Here is a 21,436-nt window from a genome sequence, read left to right on the forward strand (position 1 = left end):
ATGAGTTTACCTCCAAGTAAAATTCCATGGCTGTCTCCAAATCATCCCGCAGCGCAGCCAAACTAGCCAGGTTTTTGAAGGTAGAGTATTTCAGCATCAGCCCTGGATGCTTAAGACCCACCTTTTGGTCGTCCGAGGGCATTGCCTGTGAGAGGCATGACAACATGTTAAATCATATAAAGGGTTATTGTGCAGGATCATTTCAATAAGACATGCAGTGAAACACATCGAGTCTCTGAAGGGAATGATACCTCTTTGAGCAATGGGGTTTTGAGGAGTTCATGATAAGCCTTGGCAGACTCCTCAAACTTGTCATGCTTTTGAAGATCTAATGCTTTATGATACAAAGCAAATGCCTCTGCTTCCTGTAGAGGAAAAATTGGGAAATAATTCAGATCAAGCAAATATCTACGTTGAAAGCAAAGTTTAACCAAATGTGGCTCAGCAAGATTACCACACCTGAGCCTCCTTAGTTCGACTCTTTTTAGTTTTCAGAGGGTCTTCAGACTCATCCACTGCGGCTGAGGCTGCATTTAGTGCTGCAATCCGGATCTGAAGAAAATAAAATATTACATTATGGCCAAAGACATCAATGTGCAATACAAATGTGAGAATTGATGGTCCTGTGAAAAACTGAACATGTGGTACTGGTACAGTATATAACTAGTTATTTGACTACCTGTTCAGGAGAATGCATAGGGCAACTACTTCATCGCTACTACTTTGGAAGTTTTGGCTATTTGTATAGGATTGTTAGGATGTAAAATAAAGAAACAAACCATCTTTGAGTCACGCGCCTACAATGGCCATCAATTCCAACTGTCCAGACCTACAGACAAGATTGTAAACACAAACACTAATGATATTGGATAAACATTGCTGCAGGAGATGCAAGTTAGCTAACTGTATGTACTGTAACGTTACTCTTTAGTTGAAATAGTTTTTCAAGACAACTGAAGCAATGTTAAGCAAAAGATCAATGTTGAAAATATAAGTTAATAACATGAAGTGTATAGCTAGCTAGCAAGTGAATGTCAGTGTCAGAAATGATGCTATGTGGCTAGCTATCGATCGTCTAGGGCAAAGATAGGAGTAAAGCTGCAAAACACCGACGATAACCCTATAGCTAGCTAACGTTAGTGATACCCTTGTAAAAAAAAGACTTGACATCACAATCTGATAGACAACTAACCGAGGTGAGGTTGTTGTTTGATGACACAAATATATAGTTGCTATTCTTATTCCATCCTGACCCGAATCAGTCTCAGTAGCTAGCTAGCGCGGTACAACTAGCTAGCTAGCTAGCTAATCTCGGTGTGCATCACTTGCACCTTTTTGTTACTAGCCACTTACCAATGCTTCCCAATCTCATCATTCCCTGCATTGACCAGACTTGTTCGGTAGTTTGACAATCGAACATATATTTGGAGTCTGCATCAATATGATACAATATTATAAAGCCAGCTAGCTGTGAGGGTCTTGAAAACTTTGACACTCCTTTGTTGTTGTAAATGCACTAGAGAGCTCGTTCACTCTGCATGGGGGAATGATCCGGTGACTAGTAAAATCGTGGGTTATTGGACAGCCTAATACAGGGCGGGTTCGAAGCGCCAATCATAAGATCTGATATTCAGTTGATTGTCCGCAATTGGTGCACGGCTCTGTTTACGTCATTTCATTTAGGGCTTTTATTCAGACCCCCGGCAACCCTTCTTTTAAGTATTATCGATAGACTCTATGTCTATAATTGAATCTCTGAAATGACTAAATAATAAGAAAAGCTGTCTACACTCCAATATTATAATATTATAAATGATTTTCTAAATAAGTGTCATCGTCACTTTGCTTATGCTTTTATGTTCTTCTCAATTATTAAACTCCATAATGCCTGTCTGTTATATTTGATAACAAAAATAATAATAAAAAATACGATGCCTTGCAAAACCAGTTTACCCAAATATAATCTATTATATTGACAAAATAGTCGACTGACCGCTCTAACAATGCAAATAACAAAAATGGAAACAAGGCGGGAGGAGGCGAGATCAGATGGGACCGTTCTAGCCAATGAGAGGGCAGATACGCGTGTGAACAAAGTTGCCGGAATGCCACGTGCGTCCACTTATATCAGTGCATTCATAACAACTCGAACATTACGAAACTTCTATTCGATCAAATAAGCCTGGTAACAAATTTGCAATTACATTTTTTGTTGCCCAAAATCGACACTTTCGTTGACAACTTCGTGGACCTATTTTCGTGGAAAGATTTGGAGCGGAGTAAACCCTCTCGCTTCGCCTCTTCTGGTTTACCCAATGGCAAAGATACATAGGAGTCACGTTAGGTTGGGGCAATGGGTATCTTTGTCCATGGTTTACCCATAATATTTGTCTCAAACCAGAGTAGTAAAGCATCTTTGGTGGGGTGTGGTGGTCTCTGTCACCAAGGCAAACTGATTTATGTAGCAGTAACCTGTTTTGGGACTATAGGGCTGGGACTACAAGGATGCTTGAAATGATGAATTACAGTAGTGATTTGTATTAGCTGTAAAAACCCTGAATCTCGATCATCAATGCTTGATTACCCGTGAACCTGGTGTGAGAAATGGCATGGTATATCTACAGCATAATCTGAGTACATGTTTTTAGACAATTTAGACATTTTTACAAAAATATCATTCACAACACTTAATTTTCTTGATAAGGCTTCCCCTTAGTGGAACTTTAAATATACATCAGTTAGATCTGTGAGCGCTTGTATGGTATATCTGGTGCCTAATCAGAATTTTCACAAAAATATCATTTACATTCACAACTTTAAATTGTCTTCATAAAGCTTTCTCAAGACATGAACTTTAAATAACCAATTTGTAAGTCGCTCTGGATAAGAGCGTCTGCTAAATGACTTAAATGTAAATGTAAATAGACATGAGTTAGAAGTTTGAGAGCTGGTATGGCATATTTAGAGTCTGAGTAGCTAGATAGAGGGAAACATCTTTAGATGATTCATCTTTTTTCCCAAAATATAATTACATTCACCATTTTAAATTGTCTTCAAAATGCTTCCTGAAGCTGTGACCATTGTGTAAATATTGTTTTGGAGTCTGTGTGAGGTTGCATATCTAGACAAGAGCCTTGTCTGAATAGCCAGATACAGGAAAAATGTCGTCGAAAATTCATGGGATAGCCCAAATGGGTTTCAAACCCAGAAACCTGCAACTGTCAGTCCAGTAGTACTGTCACCATAAAGCCTAAACTAAGGGCTACATAAAAATGGCAAAGGTTTTTAATACTGATGCAAATGTGCAGCAAAAGCTAAACTGATACAAAAATTAGGTTCAAAATGAGTCACTCTGCAGTGATCTGGACTCACACAGTTGTAGGGTAGTGGCAAAATGGTGCAGTGCTGTGTCATTGTTGGCAAAAGTCTTGCTCCCTCAATTGCCAGCGCTGTAGTTTAAAGCCTCTGCAGTCACCTGATGCACTGCTGAGATTTTGTTTGTTTTTAGGGGCTAATGGTAATATTTGCTATTCATCGTGTTTCAGAGAGATAGATATGCTTCACAGCTAAATGTATATTTTGTTTTCTCAGACTGTCCTCATTGCCCTCTGTCTCTCTCCACTGCTTATCCCCACCCCTTATCACTGCTTATCCCCGCCCCTTACATCTCTCTCATTCCCTTCCTCAACAGCTCAGACTTGGCTGGCTGACGCTGTCATTGATCCCTGCTGTCAGTGCTCTAAAAAAAGGTTTGCGTCACAGTCATTACCAGCTCTATAAAAGATACAGTGATGCAGATTCCACTGTGTCGACCCAGCAACCCCATTACGGTTAGAGCTGCCTGTTTCGCAAGTCATGAGTTCCATTGCTTACGACCCTTACTTTCCCTCCTCTTCCCACAAGAGGAGGGTGATGCTGCGCAGTGGAGGGTATGGAGACAGTTCAGGAGGGATGGCATCCAGGTCGGTGTATTCCAGCCACTCTGCCCCCCTCTCATACCATGGGTCATCCCGGCTGCATTACCCAACATACAGCCGTAGCTCCTCCATGCTGCTGTCTACCCCCAGATCTGCTGCCACTGCTGAACTTGACATCAGCCAGGCGGTGCAGGTGAGCACTGAGTTCAAGGCCGTGCGGACGCAGGAGAAAGCCCAGCTGCAGGAGCTGAATGACCGCTTTGCCAGTTTCATTGAGCGCGTCCACGAGCTGGAGCAGCAGAACCAGGTGCTAGATGCTGAACTGCTGATCCTCAGGCAGAGGCATGTGGAGCCCTCCCACCTCAGGTCCCTGTATGAGCACGAGATCCGCCAGCTCCGTGCTGCTGTGGAGGAGGCCCGCGATGAGAAACAGGCTGCTCAGAACCACAGGGACCAGATGGAGGAGGTGCTGCAGAGTCTGCAGGGACGTTATGAAGAGGAGGTAGTGAGCAGGGAAGAGGTGGAGGGGCAACTGATGGATGCCAGGAAAGGGGCGGATGAGGCTGCTTTGGGCCGTGTTGAGCTGGAGAAGAGGACGGAGACGCTGCTGGATGAGTTGGCCTTCCTGAAACGTCTCCATGAAGGGGAGATAGCTGAGCTCCAGGCCCAGGTGCAGTGCAATGCCCAGGTGTCCGTGGAGATGGAGGTAGCCAAGCCAGACCTGTCTTCAGCCCTCCGAGACATCCGCGTCCAGTATGAGAAACTGGCACATCGCAACCTCCAGTCAGCCGAGGAATGGTTCCGCAGCAAGGTGAGTGTGATGACAGAAGGCACCGCCCGCAACACAGACAACATTCGCAATGCCAAAGAAGATGCCGGGGAGTACCGCCGCCTGATCCAAACACGGAACCAGGAGATTGAAGCCTGCCGTGATAGGAACCAGTCCCTGGAGAATCAGTTACAGGAGGTAGAGGAGGAACAGAGTGCTGAGATCGCAGCCCTACAGGTCAGTGCCAGAGCAGCATGAATGAAAAACATACGATTTCTCATTAAAAAATGGCATGTGTCTGAATATCTGCATTAGACCCTGCTGAGCTTAATCCTTCAGACAAATGTACACAATATTCTACACAAATACGGTGTAATGCTTCCGTTAAGTCAACAAGGTAAGTTTTGGACTGTAGATTACATGTACAAATAATTTGATAATGATGTGTATTGAAAAATTGTCTACACTAGAAAATAGTGCCCAGTTTGTATAGTATTGTGTTAGAGTGCCTCCTTATTACTTAAAATGTTTTTATTTCATAGTTATTCCACAATAAACACTTTATTAATCATGTTACACCATTAACATAATAAAGCATCTCTCCAAAACAGGAATCAATTGGCCAGCTGGAGGACGAGTTGAGGACAACCAAGAATGAAATGGCTCGGTACCTGAAGGATTATCAAGACCTCTTGAACGTTAAGATGGCTCTGGACATCGAGATCGCAGCTTACAGGTCTGTGGCTTATAAAATTAGATCAGCATGTTTTGTGCCGTCTCGTTATCTACATGTTATCTACATATCTACTCTATGTATCTATTCTCTTTCCAGGAAGCTGCTCGAAGGGGAGGAGAATCGCTTCAGTGCAGTAGGACCAGGGGCAATGTCCAGTGTCTATTCCCAAAGCCTGTGTGTTGCCCCATCCCGCAACCGCCCCATGTTTTCCATGCAGTCCAGCCTGAGCTCTGGTGCCCCCTACCTACGCATGTATAGCTCATCATTCTCCTCTGCAGATGAGATTATAGCTGCTAGTCAAGCACAGCCTGCCGAGTCAAGTCCTCAGAAAGAAGAGGAGGAGGAAGGAGAGGAGAAGGGAGACGAGGAAGCAAAGGAAGAGGATGTTGAAGAAGAGCAAAAAGAAGAAGGTCAGTATTGTCCAGAGTTTGAATTAATGTGCTTTCAAAAAAAATCGTCAAGGTTTTGAGTTGTCAGGTTCCATATCTGCAGCGGATAGCAACTAATCACATTATCTCTACCTACAGGTGACAATGGAGATATGAAGGAAGAGGCAGAAGAGGAGGCTAAAGAAAATGGAGACGATGGAGGAGAGGAAAACCAAGAAGGTAGAGATGGAGAGGAGGATGGAGCCAATGAAACAGAAGAAGGGCATGATAAGGGAGAAGAGGATGAAAGCAAAAAGGAAGTAGAAGTGGCAGAGGAAAAAGAGAAGCCAAAGGACAAAAATATTTAAATCAAGATTCTAATGAATGACACATTGATTGTCCCATTTCGAGGTGCTCTACAAATAGATCCATCAGTTCAGTACAATCAATCAGGAAATCATTGTATACAGCAGAGGCCTTTATGTTTGTGTGCAAAGAGGTAGTATGGCTGTACACTGAGTGAAGCAAAACATGACAGTGTATGCATGTGTGTGCCAGCAAGGCGATAAATAATAAAAGCAAATACCTGTATATGAAATACATTAAAATAAATGCAATATGAGTGCTCTATGGGTGAGAGAAATGAGATAGAGAACGTGTGGAGTTTTGTGAGCAAATACTGTATTGTATTAGCCTGTGAAATATTTGTTTGAAAAACCTATGTGCATTTCTGTCACCACAATATGCATACAAGAACACCACTGTGTTCAATATACTTGATTTTCAATGCCTTAGACATATTCTGAGTGGGATCAATGATGTACAGTACTGAACACAAATAAAGACTTGAAACATGTCCATCTGAATACATACATTTCTGGTATTATTGCGCTATTGAATTCACTCATGAAGTTGCTACTCATTTTCCTGACTATCCGGATGAGTCAGCAATAAGAGTTTGGAAATGGATATACCTAGACAGTTGTACAACTGAATGCCTTCAACTGAAATGTGTATTCTGCATTTAACCCAACCCCTCTGAATCAGAGAGTTGCAGTGGGCTGCCTTAATCATCGTCTATGCCTTTGGCACCTAGGGATCAGTGGGTTAACTGCCTTGCTCAGGGGCAGAACAACAGATTTTTACCTTGTCAGCTCAGGGATTTACGATCGAGCAACCTTTCAGTTAGTGGCCCAACACGGTAACCACTAGGCTACCTGCCGGAGTGTATAGATAATAGCATTGGTGATTCAGGGTGTTCTTTCAGAGTACAAGGAGAGTTTATTAGAATAACTGTTTCCTTTTTAGGTTGGTTGATAGATTATGTAATTCCTCAATAATATACATACTACCTGTATGTCTCATGAGAGACACTCTCTTAGGTGGCCCTTTGACAAACACTGAAAAAAACTTCGGAAATTGCTGATAGTTTCCCCACCTTGGTTGATTTTGAAATGATAAAGAACAGCTGAGAAGCAAAGACATTTTTTCATTTATTTTTTCAAATCGACAGAAATCAGTGATTGAGAGAACTTTCACATACATCAACTCACATTTAAGATATTAATAATATTATTCCTCTGGGTGTTCTTCTGTTTTCCTAATTACATTGAACCATCTTCAGTAGAGAACAGGAACCCTGTGTGTGTGTGTGTGTGTGTGTGTTTGTGTGTGTGTGTGTGTGTGTGTGTGTGTGTGTGTGTGTGTGTGTGTGTGTGTGTGTGTGTGTGTGTGTATCTCATAAGTCAGAGGGTCCTTTCTGTCCCATTATCCCCTTTGTGTGATCAGTGAGCTGACATTAGTGTTTTTCGTGCTGGCTCACTCTCCATAAATTAGGACCTTTACGATTCAGTTAGCTTGCTGCTGCACCAAAGGATCTGGCCAAAAATCTACTGATGGAGGATGCCAGCAAAAAGCAATTCCATTAGAGAAACACAAGAGGAAAGTTTCACATTAAACCTGGACAGGGGATGATCTGTTTTATTCAATACCCTCTTTTTGCACCAGTGTGGTGGCGGAAATGCACAGCCGTTCATACACATGCAGGAACATTGCATACAAACTGTGGGCTATGTGTGACTTGTTGCTATTCATATCAAGTTGAATTTTGGGGATGTATATCTCCAACAAGGAGAACACTTGTTCTTCCAAGGATATAAGTTTTACTTGACAGGGATGCAGAGAGAATGGCTTAATTACTGCAGTGGCTATAAATCTTCTGAGTGTTTGGCTGAAGTTTCCCGTACATGGCATAACTCACACTATATACAGTACACTAATGTAGGGTAACAATTGGACTACAGATGCAGCAGGGCTCTGAAAATGAGATAGAGAACAGTAGAATTGAGGAAAAACACCTTCAACAAACACTATATTATAGTCATATATATTATTTGAAAGCCAACGCCCCAAACTCTGCAGCTGCCACCTCCCTCTTTTCCCCTCTCTATTTTCCCTGTCCTCAGCTCACCCCATCCTCTGCAGCTACTCCCTCTATCCCTCCCTTTTTTCCTCCAACAAAAGAGAGGGCGTTGCAATGAGAAAATGAAGAGACTGCATGTGTATCAAACTGATACCAGCACAGATTCTCTATATAAAAAAGACAACAAAAAGGGAAGTTAAGAAGTTGGGCTCAACTTGTTGTTTTTGAAACTCTGCCTTCTGAAGGATGAATAGTCATTTTAAAGCAACCAGGGTAGCCATGAGGGAAATGTACCTCAGCCAACATAACAAGTAAAAACACCACCTGATTCGCTGTTGGGAAAACAATGTTAATGTCAAGTGTTGTATTGTGTCTATACAGTAAAAAAATTTTTTTAAGGAAACCAAAGCCCATTCTACTGTATGTCATACAACAGGTCTGTAGGTGATATTGTACAATAAACACAAGTGAAATGTATGTTGCTGGTATCTTATGGACATTCATTGTCATTCACAAAATGGGCTTGAGAGGACTGTGCATAAGTCTCGCAACTGATCTGCTACCCTCTTGTGGAGAAACAAAGTATTAGGAGGGGGTTGTCCACCCTTGCCCCCCCTTGAGGCCTTCCAATAATGAAAAACATGGCATTTTGGGTATATGAGAAATAGACAGCATTCAAGTTACCTATAAGAAAAACATTTTTTTTTGTACATATCATTTCATATCACATATATTTTGTTGGATTTTGAAGTTTAAGTAAGTAGCACCAACCTTGTGGATGATAATTTGGGTCAAAAGCAAGGAAAATGTCCTCTAAACATTTGGGGTACCTCTCCAGTACTTGATGATTGGACACATTGAACCCCCACACCTAGAAAACGTAAATACTACAACTTAAAGAATATTCTCCGAAAATACCTCATTCACCTTAGTTGACAAAGCCATTTGCTAACATTCATGTATTTCAATACATGTTGACAAAATGACCAACCTGACGACCTTTAAGAAATAGACCAGTCGATAGTGCTGGTGAAATGTTGCTGTGTCCAGGGTTCCTGTGATGCCAGGGAAACCAACCCTGAGTGATCAGCTGCCCATCAGAGTCCTGCAAATCACTGGAGCAACAGAACAAAATGCCCTTGAGAAACAAACAGCAGCAGGTTATAATGTTCTTCAATCTTGCATGCTACAGTTCAATTTGACAGAAACCACACAGAAATGTCTACATGGCAAGCAATCAGTGTTTAATTATGTAAATTGGAATGAAGCTTAATGTTTCTTGGTCAGGTGATATTATATGAGGGTTCACCTTCAAAGGGGCAATCTGCAGTTGCTTCATACATTTTTGGACTTCTGAATTAATGACATGTACCCATTGATTCTTGAAGAATATAACTTAGAAATGCCTCATGATAAAATATACGCTTGTTTCAATCCAATGTTTGCAAACAAAGTCAATTTAAACAAACACTACATAGCCTCAAAATATGGTTAGAACTATAACTTGACATCATGGATTGTCAGTCCTTGAATCCATAGATAGCTCTGTCTATGAATTTGACAGTGGTTACATTTCTCCAGCCCTATCCCTCAGCTTTTTACTAAAACAGGTAGGGATGGCGCTTTGTTATTGTTTCAATTGCTGATTGCCACTTTAAAGAAGTAGACTCTGTCATGGTCATGAGGTGGGCATCTACTCCATCCTGAGGAAGCCCCTTCCAACCCTGCTGCACTACTCCTGCGGTCGCCTCAGCGAGGTCTGCCTCTGCGGTTGTCACTGGGCACCCTCCTCACCCAATCAAAGACAGTGTCAAAGGAACCCTCACACTGGCCCGAAAGAAGACAAAAATGGGTGTTATATAGTGTGTTTTGTATTCTCCCAGTATACTCCCAGTACACATTACCTATGGCCTTGTATGGCCTTTCGGTCCTCCCAACCCATCTCCATAGGGCTGTCATTGGGGTACAGAGAGTGCATCACAGAGTCAGGGGAAGAGAAGTGGGGAAGTCCCAGTACATGTCCTGTCTCATGCAGCAAAACCTGCATTTAAAACACAAAGCTAAACATTCTGAATTTCACATCACACTGAGAAACAAATGTGTGCCACGTTGAGTGTGTAGAGCCTACTGTACCAACAGCAGATTGACCCCATGGTTGGATGGAAAAACACTGTAGACTTCATCATCATCCAGGTGGATCTGTCCTGGCTGGGCTGTATGTGCAATCTCTCCTCCTGTTCTATCGAACAACAAAGGACAGCCCAGGTGACGTCCTGAAGACGGAGGGTCAGAAACACAAAAACACACAGACCAAAGGGAGGCTGGTCTGAGCCATATAGATAGATAGAGGACTCATGGATATAACGTTTTAACATGGACATTGCCATTGAGTGCTTCCACCATTTTGAAGTAGTCAACTGGGTGGGGATTCCTATGAGTTGGGAGCAATCAGCCAATGAAGAAGAAAAATGTACTACTTTAAAATGGAGATAGACGCAATGGCGCTGCCCATGGGTCACAGACGCTATAATGGCACAGATACAAAGAAGAGTAATCTATCTATTGCTATGTTCTGAGCACATCTCTCACAGGAATGAAGAAAATATAAAAAAGTAGATTCAATATGTAAGCACTATGGAATACAATAAACTTGGGGAATACCAACGGCTATGCATCATACAGTAAAATTCAGAGCGTGTCTGTAAAACCTGTGCCAAAGCCCAGGAGGAAATCAATCTCTGCCCCAGGAGAAGTAGGATCCTCCTGAAAAGAGGCTCCGGAGTGGCGCTGCGCTCTAAGACACTGCATCTCAGTGCAAGAGGCGTCACTACAGCCTGGTTTGAATCCAGGCTGTATCACATCTGGCAGTGATTGGGAGTCCCATAGGGTGGCGCACAATTGGCCCAGCGTTGTCTGGGTTTGCCTGTGGTAGGCCGTCATTGCAAATAAGAATTTGTTCTTCACTGACTTTCCTAGTTAAATAAAGGTTAAATAAAAAGGAGAGGGGAGCTACCTCAGCCCATCGCTGGAGGGCCAAAGCAATCACTTTCCGCTGCTGGACAGGCAGGTGGCTGCTGAGGCCCTCTGATAGCAGGTGATACCTGAGCCTGCGTTTGGCATAGCCCAGCCTGGGCATGGGGCCCAGGGATCCACTTGAACCCTGAGTGCACTTCTGTCACTGGGACCTGAAAACATGATATGGGCTTGAACCCACAGCTGGATCCTCACTACTCATATGTATTTTAGCCTCCTTGGTCCACTGGAGAGGTGCTGAAACATCCTTGGGAGAAGGGATCATATAAGGGATCACTGGTGAACTCATGGTCTTATCTTGGAACAGATGGTTGGAGGACAAGAGTTGTTTTCGGATGCAGATGCTGTAGTCCGCTACCTTGTTGACGAGTAAGGAACAGACCAAACAGTGTTTATAGCTCAAGCAGACTTTACATCCCAGCAGCAATATCTTGCGATTAGGCCTGTGACATGAAAAGAGAAGGGAAAATAGACTTAATATACAATGAGTGTACACAACATTAAGAGCACCTGCTCTTTCCATGACATAGACTGACCAGCTGAATCCAGGTGAAAGCTATGATCCATTATTGATGTTACTTGTTAAATCCACTTCAATTAGTGTAGATGAAAGGGATGAGACAAATTAAAGGATGATTTTTAAGCCTTGCGATAATTGAGACATGGATTCTGTATGTGTGCCATTCAGATGGTAATTGGGCAAGAGAAAAGATTTAAGAGCCTTTGAACAGGGTATGGTGGTAGGTCCCAAGCATACCGATTTGTGTCAAGAACTGCAATGTTGGTGGGTTTTTCACGCTCAACAGTTTCCTGTGTTCCTAATGTTTGGTATGCTCAGTATATACTGTAGTTACACATCACAAAAATCCACATGAATCCATTTGGTAGACTAAATATGAAAACACCAATAGTTAAGTACTATTTATCTCTATTTGACCCACATGTCAAAATAAACATGTAAAATTCAATAAGTAAAATATGAATGTCAAGTAAGTGTTGGTTTACCACATGTAAGTCAGTCTGAGGCAGAGCAGCGAAGACCCCACCAGAAGGAAATTAAAGGCCCCCATCTCTCTGGGCTCCTATAAGGCTGTTTACTCTCTTCCAGCTCTGTCTTTCACTTGAGACCACAAGACAATGAGAGTGATTGTTCTTTAAGCCCTACAATCCTGGCAGTAACTCTACTTGTACACCTGTTTCTGTTAACATTGTACCCCAAAGCACCATAGATAGGGTACAGTACTCACCTTTCAATCTGTTTACCCCTGTCTCTGATAACCATAAAGGGTGTTTTGTTGTTCGGGATGACAGAAAAAGAGTCTGTTCACAGTCATGCTTTCTCTCTAGGAGTTTTTAATAAAAGCAGGCCTGGCGTGTGATGCAATCCGATCTAAACTAGAGCACTGGGTGAGAAGTGGAGGGTACAGGCAGTTTTTCTAATCAGAGCCTGACTTAAGTGAGGAATGGACACACATCCCTGTATGCTTGACTGATTCATCAACCTACACCTTTTCGACATCAACCTGAGATGCCAATACATGTCATGCTTACATATTGCTTACAATAAGCTTGCCCCTGAGTTGGTAGAATGTTCAGAAAACAATTATACACAATGCCCTATTGAGCCTGAATCTGCATCTCATAAGCTTTGAGATTATGAATATGACCTCATAATACCATGACTCAAGCACAATCATAAAGTCTGAATAAGAGGTATCTGTTTCATAATAGTTGTAAATCCACTTGCTGTCACATGATGGCAATATTGTCTTCCTTATTCACAGCTTGTGGAATTCCTTTTCATTTGAGTGGTCTCTGGTATGTCAAAGGATCTTTTTTATATAAATAAAATAAAGGATTCCATTTCTGTTTGTGATTATATTTGTAGAAGTGTTTTACATGGCAAAAGTGTACACCTGAATGTTACTATCCAGTGTCCTGTGTGAATGTAAATATGCTCTCTCTAATTCTCTCTTTCTTTCTTTCTTTCTTTCTCTCGGAGGACCTGAGCCCTAGGACTACCTGGCATGATGACTCCTTGCTGTCCCCAGTCCACCTGGCCATGCTGCTGCTCCAGTTTCAACTGTTCTGCCTGCGGCTACGGAACCCTGACCTGTTCACCGGACGTGCTTGTTGCACCCTCGACAATTACTATGATTATTATTATTTGACCATGCTGGTCATTTACGAACATTTTAACATCTTGACCATGTTCTGTTATAATATCCACCCGGCACAGCCAGAAGAGGACTGGCCACCCCTCATAGCCTGGTTCCTCTCTAGGTTTCTTCCTAGGTTTTTGGCCTTTCTCAGGAGTTTTTCCTAGGGAGTTTTTCCCAGCCACCGTGCTTCTTTCACATGCATTGCTTGCTGTTTGGGGTTTTAGGCTGGGTTTCTGTACAGCACTTTGAGATTTCAGCTGATGTACGAAGGGCTATATAAATAAATTTGATTTGATTTGATTTGATACTAAAGATCTGCACACCTAGCCTTGTCACGGCATTCGTCGGAAGGAGTGGACCAAAGCGCAGCGTGTGTTTTGTCCCACATATTCTTTATTTAATTGTGAAACTATGCAAGACATATAAATAGCCTAAACAACAAAACGAAGCAGTGCAACATACACTAACTCAAAATACAATCTCCCACACACCCAGGTGACCAACTATGACCAGCTGCCTGTAATTGGAGATCATCCCCCAAAAAACAACATAGAAATACAGAAACAAGAACATGACAACATAGAAAATCTAAACTAGACACAACCTCATCACGCCCTGACCTACTCTACCATAGAAAATAAAAGCTTCTATGGTCAGGACGTGACAAGCCTAGTTGTTTACGCTATGCAAAGTAAGGCCTACTCTGAATTTAGAAGTGAGCTTTGATTCATTGCTAGTCCAATACATCTGCCTGAATCCAACATGACCTTCTGCTGGCTCATTGTATTTGTGATGCACATTCGGATGTTCCCTTGCATTTTTAAGAATACACAAATCACTCTACCAAAAATGCTCAGATCCAACAAAACTGTGTCAAATTATTCAAAAGAACTTATGTACATAAACCGTCAGTGGTCCAGTCTTTTAATAGCTTAGATGAGGCAGCTTAGTAAAGCAAAACAGACAATGACAGACAAAGTCAAACAAAGAGAACTATTGGTCGCACTTTACAATAAGGGAAGGTGTACAGTGTAATTACAATGTAGGTATGTTATCTGATTTGTGTAACTGCATGTTGACATTTTTATATGCAATAGATTTGTAACAATAAACTTCACTTCCCCTCCCTTAGTCCAGTCACTCTGTCCCCAGTGGAGTTGTCTGGCATTGACAGGGATACAGCACCATGGCTCCCTTACCTCTCTCATCTAGAACCTCTTACATGGGGCTTGTGAGAGAGCTGAACATTTCTGTAGATTTAGATGTATTATTTTAATACATGCAAGTCTAAAGCACTCTCTCTCTTTTAATTGTATTCAGCCACAGAAATCATCCAGCACAACAGTGTATTCTACAAAAAATGTCCATACTAATTTCCCCAGCAAAAAAAATACATTAATTGTAGCTAAACCTCCTCTTGACACCGAATACTTGTTTAAGATTAGTTCTACTCAGTTTTTCTCTATTGTGACTTTAATTGCAAATCCTTTGTATTGTGCATGCCACAAACATGCATAGCAGTTGTAAGTGCTATGTAAATATGTACCAGAAACTGTAGCAATAATTCCAAGGGCTGACTACTCATGCCATCTGCAGTTACCCTGCTGTTTCCATGGGAATATGACATTTTGCAGAATCAAATCAAGATATATTCTGTGATGGTTGGCAAAACCCCAATAATCTTTCATGCTTAAAACCTAATAGCAATTGCACAGAATGCACAGAGAAATCACAATCCAAATAGTGAGAGCTAAATCAAGCTGTCAAGGGGAACAGCAAAGTAAATGGATGGCTAATGGTTAATGACAGCAACATTTGGTTGTTCTGTGAAGTGCTATCAGCAACACATGATGTGAAGACAAATGGCTAAATAGAATAACAGGCCTGATCCACTAAACAGCTGCAGATTGCTTCATTGGGTGGAGAGGGGGAGGGCGTGGCATCTCTGCCCATTGTCATAAATAAAATATCATAATCAATGCATGCATTGATGGAAACATACATAATGCATGAATGGTAACCTCACACAGACTCATCCTCTAAAATATAAACAGTGTGAACCTGATGATGATAGAGCAGGCTACTGTTACGAACACACACACCCTCTGTCAGTGTCCACTAAAGAGTGTGCAGTATGACAATGAGTGGATTCCTCACATTCCCGACCCTGAGGAACATAACACAGTCAATGGTTGAATCACTTCAAATCAAAACGTTTTTATACTTCTAGTTGTGGCAATTACATCTTATGTCATGTGCCCATACAGTTTGCTTTTCCACCATGTACTCATGGTGAAAGGTAGCCCACTGTACACTAGCCTACTAGACAGTGTAGTGTAGATTACGCTTATCACTTATTTGAAGTATGGTTGTGTTACATTGTTCTTATTGACATTCTTGGCAAATTGGCACAATTTGGTAACTGAATGATCGTTTCACGCAAATTACGCATCGCTGCACAGCAACTCTCCGCTGCTGGATTCAATTGCACAGCGTCCTATATTTCTCCCCTCCCCCTTTTTGAAGTCATGATGGCGGAACTGTAGCGTTTAGGACTAGAAAAGTGTTACCCGCCCAGCAGTTCACTTATTTATTTATTTATTTATTTATCTATCATTTCCCCGCAATGACCCGCTGGATTCCAACAAAAAAAGAGAAATATGGCGTTGGTAAGTTAGAAAATGATATCGTCTTATTTACAATAGGGCTGTTTTCACACAGCATTTTAATTATTTAGCTAGTTGGCCAAGCCTATTAAACTTGGAAGTTATGTAGGAAGCTTTAGGAAAGGGCGAAGTTAAGCTACCTGGAATATGTCACACATGTTGGCTGTATAGGGATCACTGAAAGAAAGTGAATGTTGGATAGATATTAATACGTTTCGTCAGCGTGTGCGCCCTATGTCCATACAGTAGCAATCCGTAAATCAAGAGGTTCGACTCTAAAGTGATTTAGAGCCATGCTACACGTTGTGTGTAAACGTTTGTGTGATAACCTGGTGAAACGTTCTTGCGGCCCCTATACTGTAGAAATTGTATAATTAACCTATTACTAGACATTTCAGATATCATGAAAATACCATGTCACATAGCCGACTACATGAGTCACTTCAGTTAGGGCATGATGTGTGTGTGTGGATACACGCCCTCAAGGTAAAGCAAAGCGAATGGGGAACCGTTTCAGCGAGTATGTTGACGTCAGTACACTGTAATAACGCAGTTTATTGGTACCTGCAAGGTTCTTTGGTTGATGTTGTCACGGTATCAAGCAGTAACACCTTTCATAGATTCTTATCAAAACATAGTTAAGTGAAAATGTATCAAAAGTTATCACCTGGCTGGTTTTCCTCCATTGTTGACAAAACATTAAGATGTGTAAATATAATAGGCATACAGATATCTGTATTCAGCAGTACAGAAAACAACCATAATCTCATAGAATGATTTAGATCTCAGCATGTATGTTCATTTTGTTCTGACACTTATTTGGGTTTTAACTTTGTTTGAACTGGGGTATTGGTATAATTCTAAAAATAACAATATTCTAGTAAGGAATGCCCTAATTTACTAAGCTTGCTAGCACCAAAAGTAACATATGACTGTGGAAGTTCCTGTTCATCTTTTGTTGTTTTGTAAAGACCACAGACAGAGGTGTCATTTACTCAGGGTTACTGAAGTCATCGTTTTTCTTGTTGTTGTTCCACTCTTATATTTTTGTTTCTATCTTCTCAATTTTGAATATGACAGATGACTCCATGTAACTGCTGATTGGTTTATTCTTATTTGGGTAGATACAGTTTAAACAAAGACTACCTTTAGTTATGTTTGTGAAATGCTGATCGCATCAGAACATCCTTGAAGCTTGTTATGTGTCCATTGCTGCTAAGCCCTAGTAAAAAAATTAAAAAGAAGTCAAACCTCTTACTCATGGACTAATGTCTGTGATAGTGTAGAGGGTGTTATTGCAAATATAGAAGTACAAAATGGACACTTTATTGATATAAATGCATACATACATTTCATCATCACTCATCAGCGCACACATGTTTTTCAATCTTTGACTAGGTCAGAGAGAGCTGGTAGGATTTTGACGAGTTTTTGTGTTGTTTATCTAATATAGGGATGGGCAAATTTGATGGGGGTGGGGCCACAAAAAAAAAACCCAGCCAGTAATTCAACCATGATAACAAGTTTAGATAGCTGGCCACTAAACTAAGTTAGCAATCTAAAAATATTTAGCTGACATGGGCTAATTGACCAACTATCAGTGACTGACATAACAAGAGAAAAACTGCTGATGCACTTCCAAATTTCGAAATTGAACCTTGTGTATTATACTATTTTAACTCACACCAGTAAGTTGAGACCCTGACTGAGTAAAAAAATAAAATAATATCAGAGGGCTTTCAAAAGGGCCAGTTGCCCATCCCTGATCTATAACCTGCCAGCCAGGGATGTCACAGGTTGAAGTGCACAACAGTGTGAAGGAGCTGCACTAGTGAACCATACTAAGGCACAGACAGTAGCACTTGAGCAGTGACAGTATTGCTGCATCACAACACGCTTGGCTTGAATATTTTCACTGGCACAGCTCCGCTGTTGCCAGGCCTGGCCCTGGACACAGTCAAAACTGTGTCAAGTTGGTGAAACGGGCCATTGTCACTATCTGCGTGACAAGAGGGAGATGTCATTTCTTTGGTTCGTCTTTTTATAAAGGCTATTGTTTCTGAGTTGGCAGAGGGAGTTTTAACTACGAATAAGGAAATGTTTTGATGAGGTTTGATGCCATGATGAATTGTATTATTTGCATCCTCTATAGGACTGAATGGCACCTGGGCAATTCCACTGTTACCGTGCGCAGATACTTGAAATGTATGCCAAACAAAAAACATTGATTTCAAAGTTTAACAAACCATACAACTATATGCACAAGGACTACTTTTAACAATTTACACTGACATTGTTACAAAAACACATTTACTAGAAGAACTGTGCAGATGCAAAGTGTGGTAACAGAATCTCAGTAAAATCTCCCTCAGTTTTTTATGTAACCATGTTTTCTGCTCCTATTAAACGGAAACTCCACCCCAAAACAACACTTTTATATTTGTTTCATTAGTCCATTGTTGATATAGTCCCAAAATATTTTGCTTGTCAGTAATCATGTTTTCAAGATATATACTTGATTGCTGACATGCAAAACATTTTGGGACTATATCAACAATGGACTAATGAAAGAAATACCAAAAGATAGTTTTGGGGTGTAGTTTTCCTTTAAGATTCAAAGGTATCTGCAGAAAGAACAGGGTGCCAGCTATGACATGACACCATGAGTTTAAAAAAAATATATTTTGGTTTCTGAACTACAGTAAGTGAAGTGGATTTACATCCGGTAACAGAATTGTGGTAACGGATTTTCATCATGGGTCCCTGATCTGTACTACACAGAAATACATAATTGTGGATATGAATGTCATTCTCTTCATGGTTATATATCCTAAATAGGTACACAAAGGTAGAAATATGCAATATTCTAATTTGCATATGTGGGTATTATTCTACCCACTGGCCATTTTTCTAATGAGCTCTGCCACCAAACAAGACCAAATTTGGTTGGTCCTGACCAAATCTTAACCAATCATAGACATCGATGTTTCACAAGTTTGGACTTCAAAGAACAGCACAGTAGAGCTCAGTACAGTAAAGAGAAGTAGAGTATAGTTCAGTACAGTAGAGTACATTATAGTGTACTCAACTCTAGTGTGATCTACTGTCTACAGTACTTTACTCTACTCTATTCTACTCTAAATTACAGGACTGTGCTGCATTGTACTGAACTATACTCTACTTCTCTTTACTGTACTGTACTGAACTATACTCTACTTCTCTTTACTGTACTGTACTGAACTATACTCTACTTCTCTTTACTGTACTGAGCTATACTTCTACTTCTCTTTACTGTACTGTACTGAGCTATACTCTACTTTTCTTTACTGTACTGTACTGTACTGTACTGTACTGTACTGTACTGTACTTCTCTTTACTGTACTGTACTGAACTATAATCTACTTATCTTTACTGTACTGAACTATAATATACTTCTCTTTACTGTACTGAACTATACTGTACTTATCTTTATTGTACTGTACTATTCTGAACTCTGCTGTGCTCTACTGTATTGTACTGTACTGTGCTCTACTTTAATGTACTGTTCTGTAACACGTCCATTCATGGACGTCTATGTTTGGGTCAAATGAAGGCCGGTCCAGATGTCTGTGGATGTTGAAATCAGGGCAAGTCCGGACCAAAAAACGACGTCTGTGGATGTTGATATCAAGGTAGGGTGGGCTAATCAAATTTGAAATACTTTTCAACATCAATGGACGTCCAGTGTCAATTGGTGCTCACTGGGTGAGGATGCTGGTTACAGTAAATGTAAAGAGAGGGGGCTCATGAGTAGGCGTCAGTAAGAGCCGGGAGAGGTGACATTAATTGGAAAAAGAGAGAAAAGAGGGGGAGAGAGAGAGTGAAGGGTTGTCCAGACTTTTCACACAAATGCTTTGACCACCAGACACAGAAAGAGAAAGATAACAGTTATGAGCTGAACATAACAGTATGCCAGTGGAAGGGAGGACAGTAGCAGGTGACCCAACTGTGGTTTGTGACTATTATGATTTCATATTGTTGCCAATTCAATTGCAGAAATTACGTTAACGATTTTTATGACATTCTGTTACCGATTTGGAAACAGACTTTTTAGTTTTAATCACTTCATAATTCATAAACAAAATTGATATCAGTAAAAACCCTATAACTAATTGATAGGTCTACCTTTACTTGTTACTTCTTTGAACTTCCATTGTCCTCCCCTGGTAACATAATTTTAAGGCACAGGGCAATGTTTCATAAACAAATTATCGCAAACTAAATATCAGTGTTGATATTACAGTGGGGCAAAAAAGTATTTGATCCTCTGCTGATTTTGTACGTTTGCCCACTTACAAAGAAATGATTAGTCTCTAATTTTAATAGTAGGTTTATTTGAACAGTGAGAGACAGAATAACAACAAAAGAAATCCAGAAAAACGCATGTCAGAAATATTATAAAATGATTTGCATTTTAATGAGGGAATAAGTATTTGACCCCTCTGCAAAACATGACTTAGTACTTGGTGGCAAAACCCTTGTTGGAATTCACAGAGGTCAGACGTTTCTTGTAGTTGGCCACCAGGTTTGCAGGAGGGATTTTGTCCCACTCCTCTTTGCAGATCTTCTCCAAGTCATTAAGGTTTCGAGGCTGACGTTTGGCAACTCGAACCTTCAGCTCCCTCCACAGATTTTCTATGGGATTAAGGTCTGGAGACTGGCTAGGCCACTCCAGGACCTTAATGTGCTTCTTCTTGAGCCACTCCTTTGTTGCCTTGGCCGTGTGTATTGGGTCATTGTCATGCTGGAATACCCATCCACGACCCAGTTCAATACCCTGGCTGAGGGAAGGAGGTTCTCATCCAAGATTTGACTGTACATGGCCCCGTCCATCGTCCCTTTGATGCGGTGAAGTTGTCCTGTCCCCTTAGCAGAAAAACACCCCCAAAGCATAATGTTTCCACCTCCATGTTAGACGGTGGAGATGGTGTTCTTGGGGTCAAAGGCAGCATTCCTTCTCCTCCAAACACGGCGAGTTGAGTTGATGTCAAAGAGCTCCATTTTGGTCTCATCTGACCACAACACTTTCACCAGTTGTCCTCTGAGTCATTCAGATGTTCATTGGCAAACTTCAGACGGGCATGTATATGTATTCTTGAGCAGGGGGACCTTGCGGGCTCTGCAGGATTTCAGTCCTTCGCGGCGTAGTGTGTTACCAATTGTTTTCTTGGTGACTATGGTCCCAGCTGCCTTGAGATCCTTGACAAGATCCTCCCGTGTAGTTCTGGGCTGATTCCTCACCGTTCTCATGATCATTGCAACTCCACGAGGTGAGCTCTTGCATGTAGCCCCAAGCCGAGGGATATTGACAGTTCTTTTGTGTT

At 41.2% G+C, this 21,436-nt stretch overlaps 3 protein-coding genes and 1 non-coding gene across 12 annotated transcripts in view; 3 read left to right on the top strand and 1 right to left on the bottom strand.

Annotated features, from left to right (window-relative positions):
- LOC115164557 (calcineurin-binding protein cabin-1) overlaps positions 1-3,583 on the bottom strand; it is a 66,819-nt gene extending 63,236 nt beyond the window's left edge. For 4 of the 8 annotated variants that reach the window (XM_029717186.1, XM_029717185.1, XM_029717184.1 and 1 more), the window contains exons 1-5: positions 1,354-1,542; positions 780-829; positions 460-552; positions 252-365; positions 11-145 (exon numbers count right to left, since the gene is read on the bottom strand). In XM_029717186.1, the coding sequence (XP_029573046.1) occupies positions 11-145; positions 252-365; positions 460-552; positions 780-782 (345 nt within the window). In that variant the 5' untranslated portion in view covers positions 783-829; positions 1,354-1,542. Of the gene's footprint in view, positions 1-10; positions 146-251; positions 366-459; positions 553-779; positions 830-1,353; positions 1,544-3,372 lie in introns of those variants that run through there. The other 4 variants (XM_029717181.1, XM_029717182.1, XM_029717179.1 and 1 more) reach the window with 2 other exon arrangements.
- Positions 3,584-3,812: 229 nt separating this feature from the next.
- On the top strand, positions 3,813-6,662 carry LOC115164559 (neurofilament light polypeptide). The gene is made up of 4 exons (XM_029717187.1): positions 3,813-4,923; positions 5,298-5,422; positions 5,519-5,832; positions 5,950-6,662. Exons 1-4 carry the CDS (start codon positions 3,856-3,858, stop codon positions 6,156-6,158), a joined length of 1,716 nt encoding a protein of 571 aa, XP_029573047.1. The 5' UTR covers positions 3,813-3,855; the 3' UTR covers positions 6,159-6,662.
- A 7,862-nt stretch (positions 6,663-14,524) lies between these two features.
- LOC115165204 (small nucleolar RNA SNORA49) lies at positions 14,525-14,655 on the top strand. The gene has a single exon (XR_003870103.1). It is a non-coding gene; the product is annotated as a small nucleolar RNA SNORA49 (small nucleolar RNA).
- Positions 14,656-15,876: 1,221 nt separating this feature from the next.
- The window catches only part of LOC115164560 (dedicator of cytokinesis protein 5), a 54,255-nt gene continuing 48,695 nt past the window's right edge, over positions 15,877-21,436 (top strand). For both annotated transcript variants that reach the window (XM_029717188.1, XM_029717190.1), the window contains exon 1: positions 15,877-16,076. In XM_029717188.1, the coding sequence (XP_029573048.1) occupies positions 16,034-16,076 (43 nt within the window). In that variant the 5' untranslated portion in view covers positions 15,877-16,033. The remainder of the gene's footprint in view (positions 16,077-21,436) is intronic.

The sequence above is a fragment of the Salmo trutta genome, chromosome 27 (assembly GCF_901001165.1).
Source record: "Salmo trutta chromosome 27, fSalTru1.1, whole genome shotgun sequence".
Lineage (NCBI taxonomy): Eukaryota > Metazoa > Chordata > Actinopteri > Salmoniformes > Salmonidae > Salmo > Salmo trutta.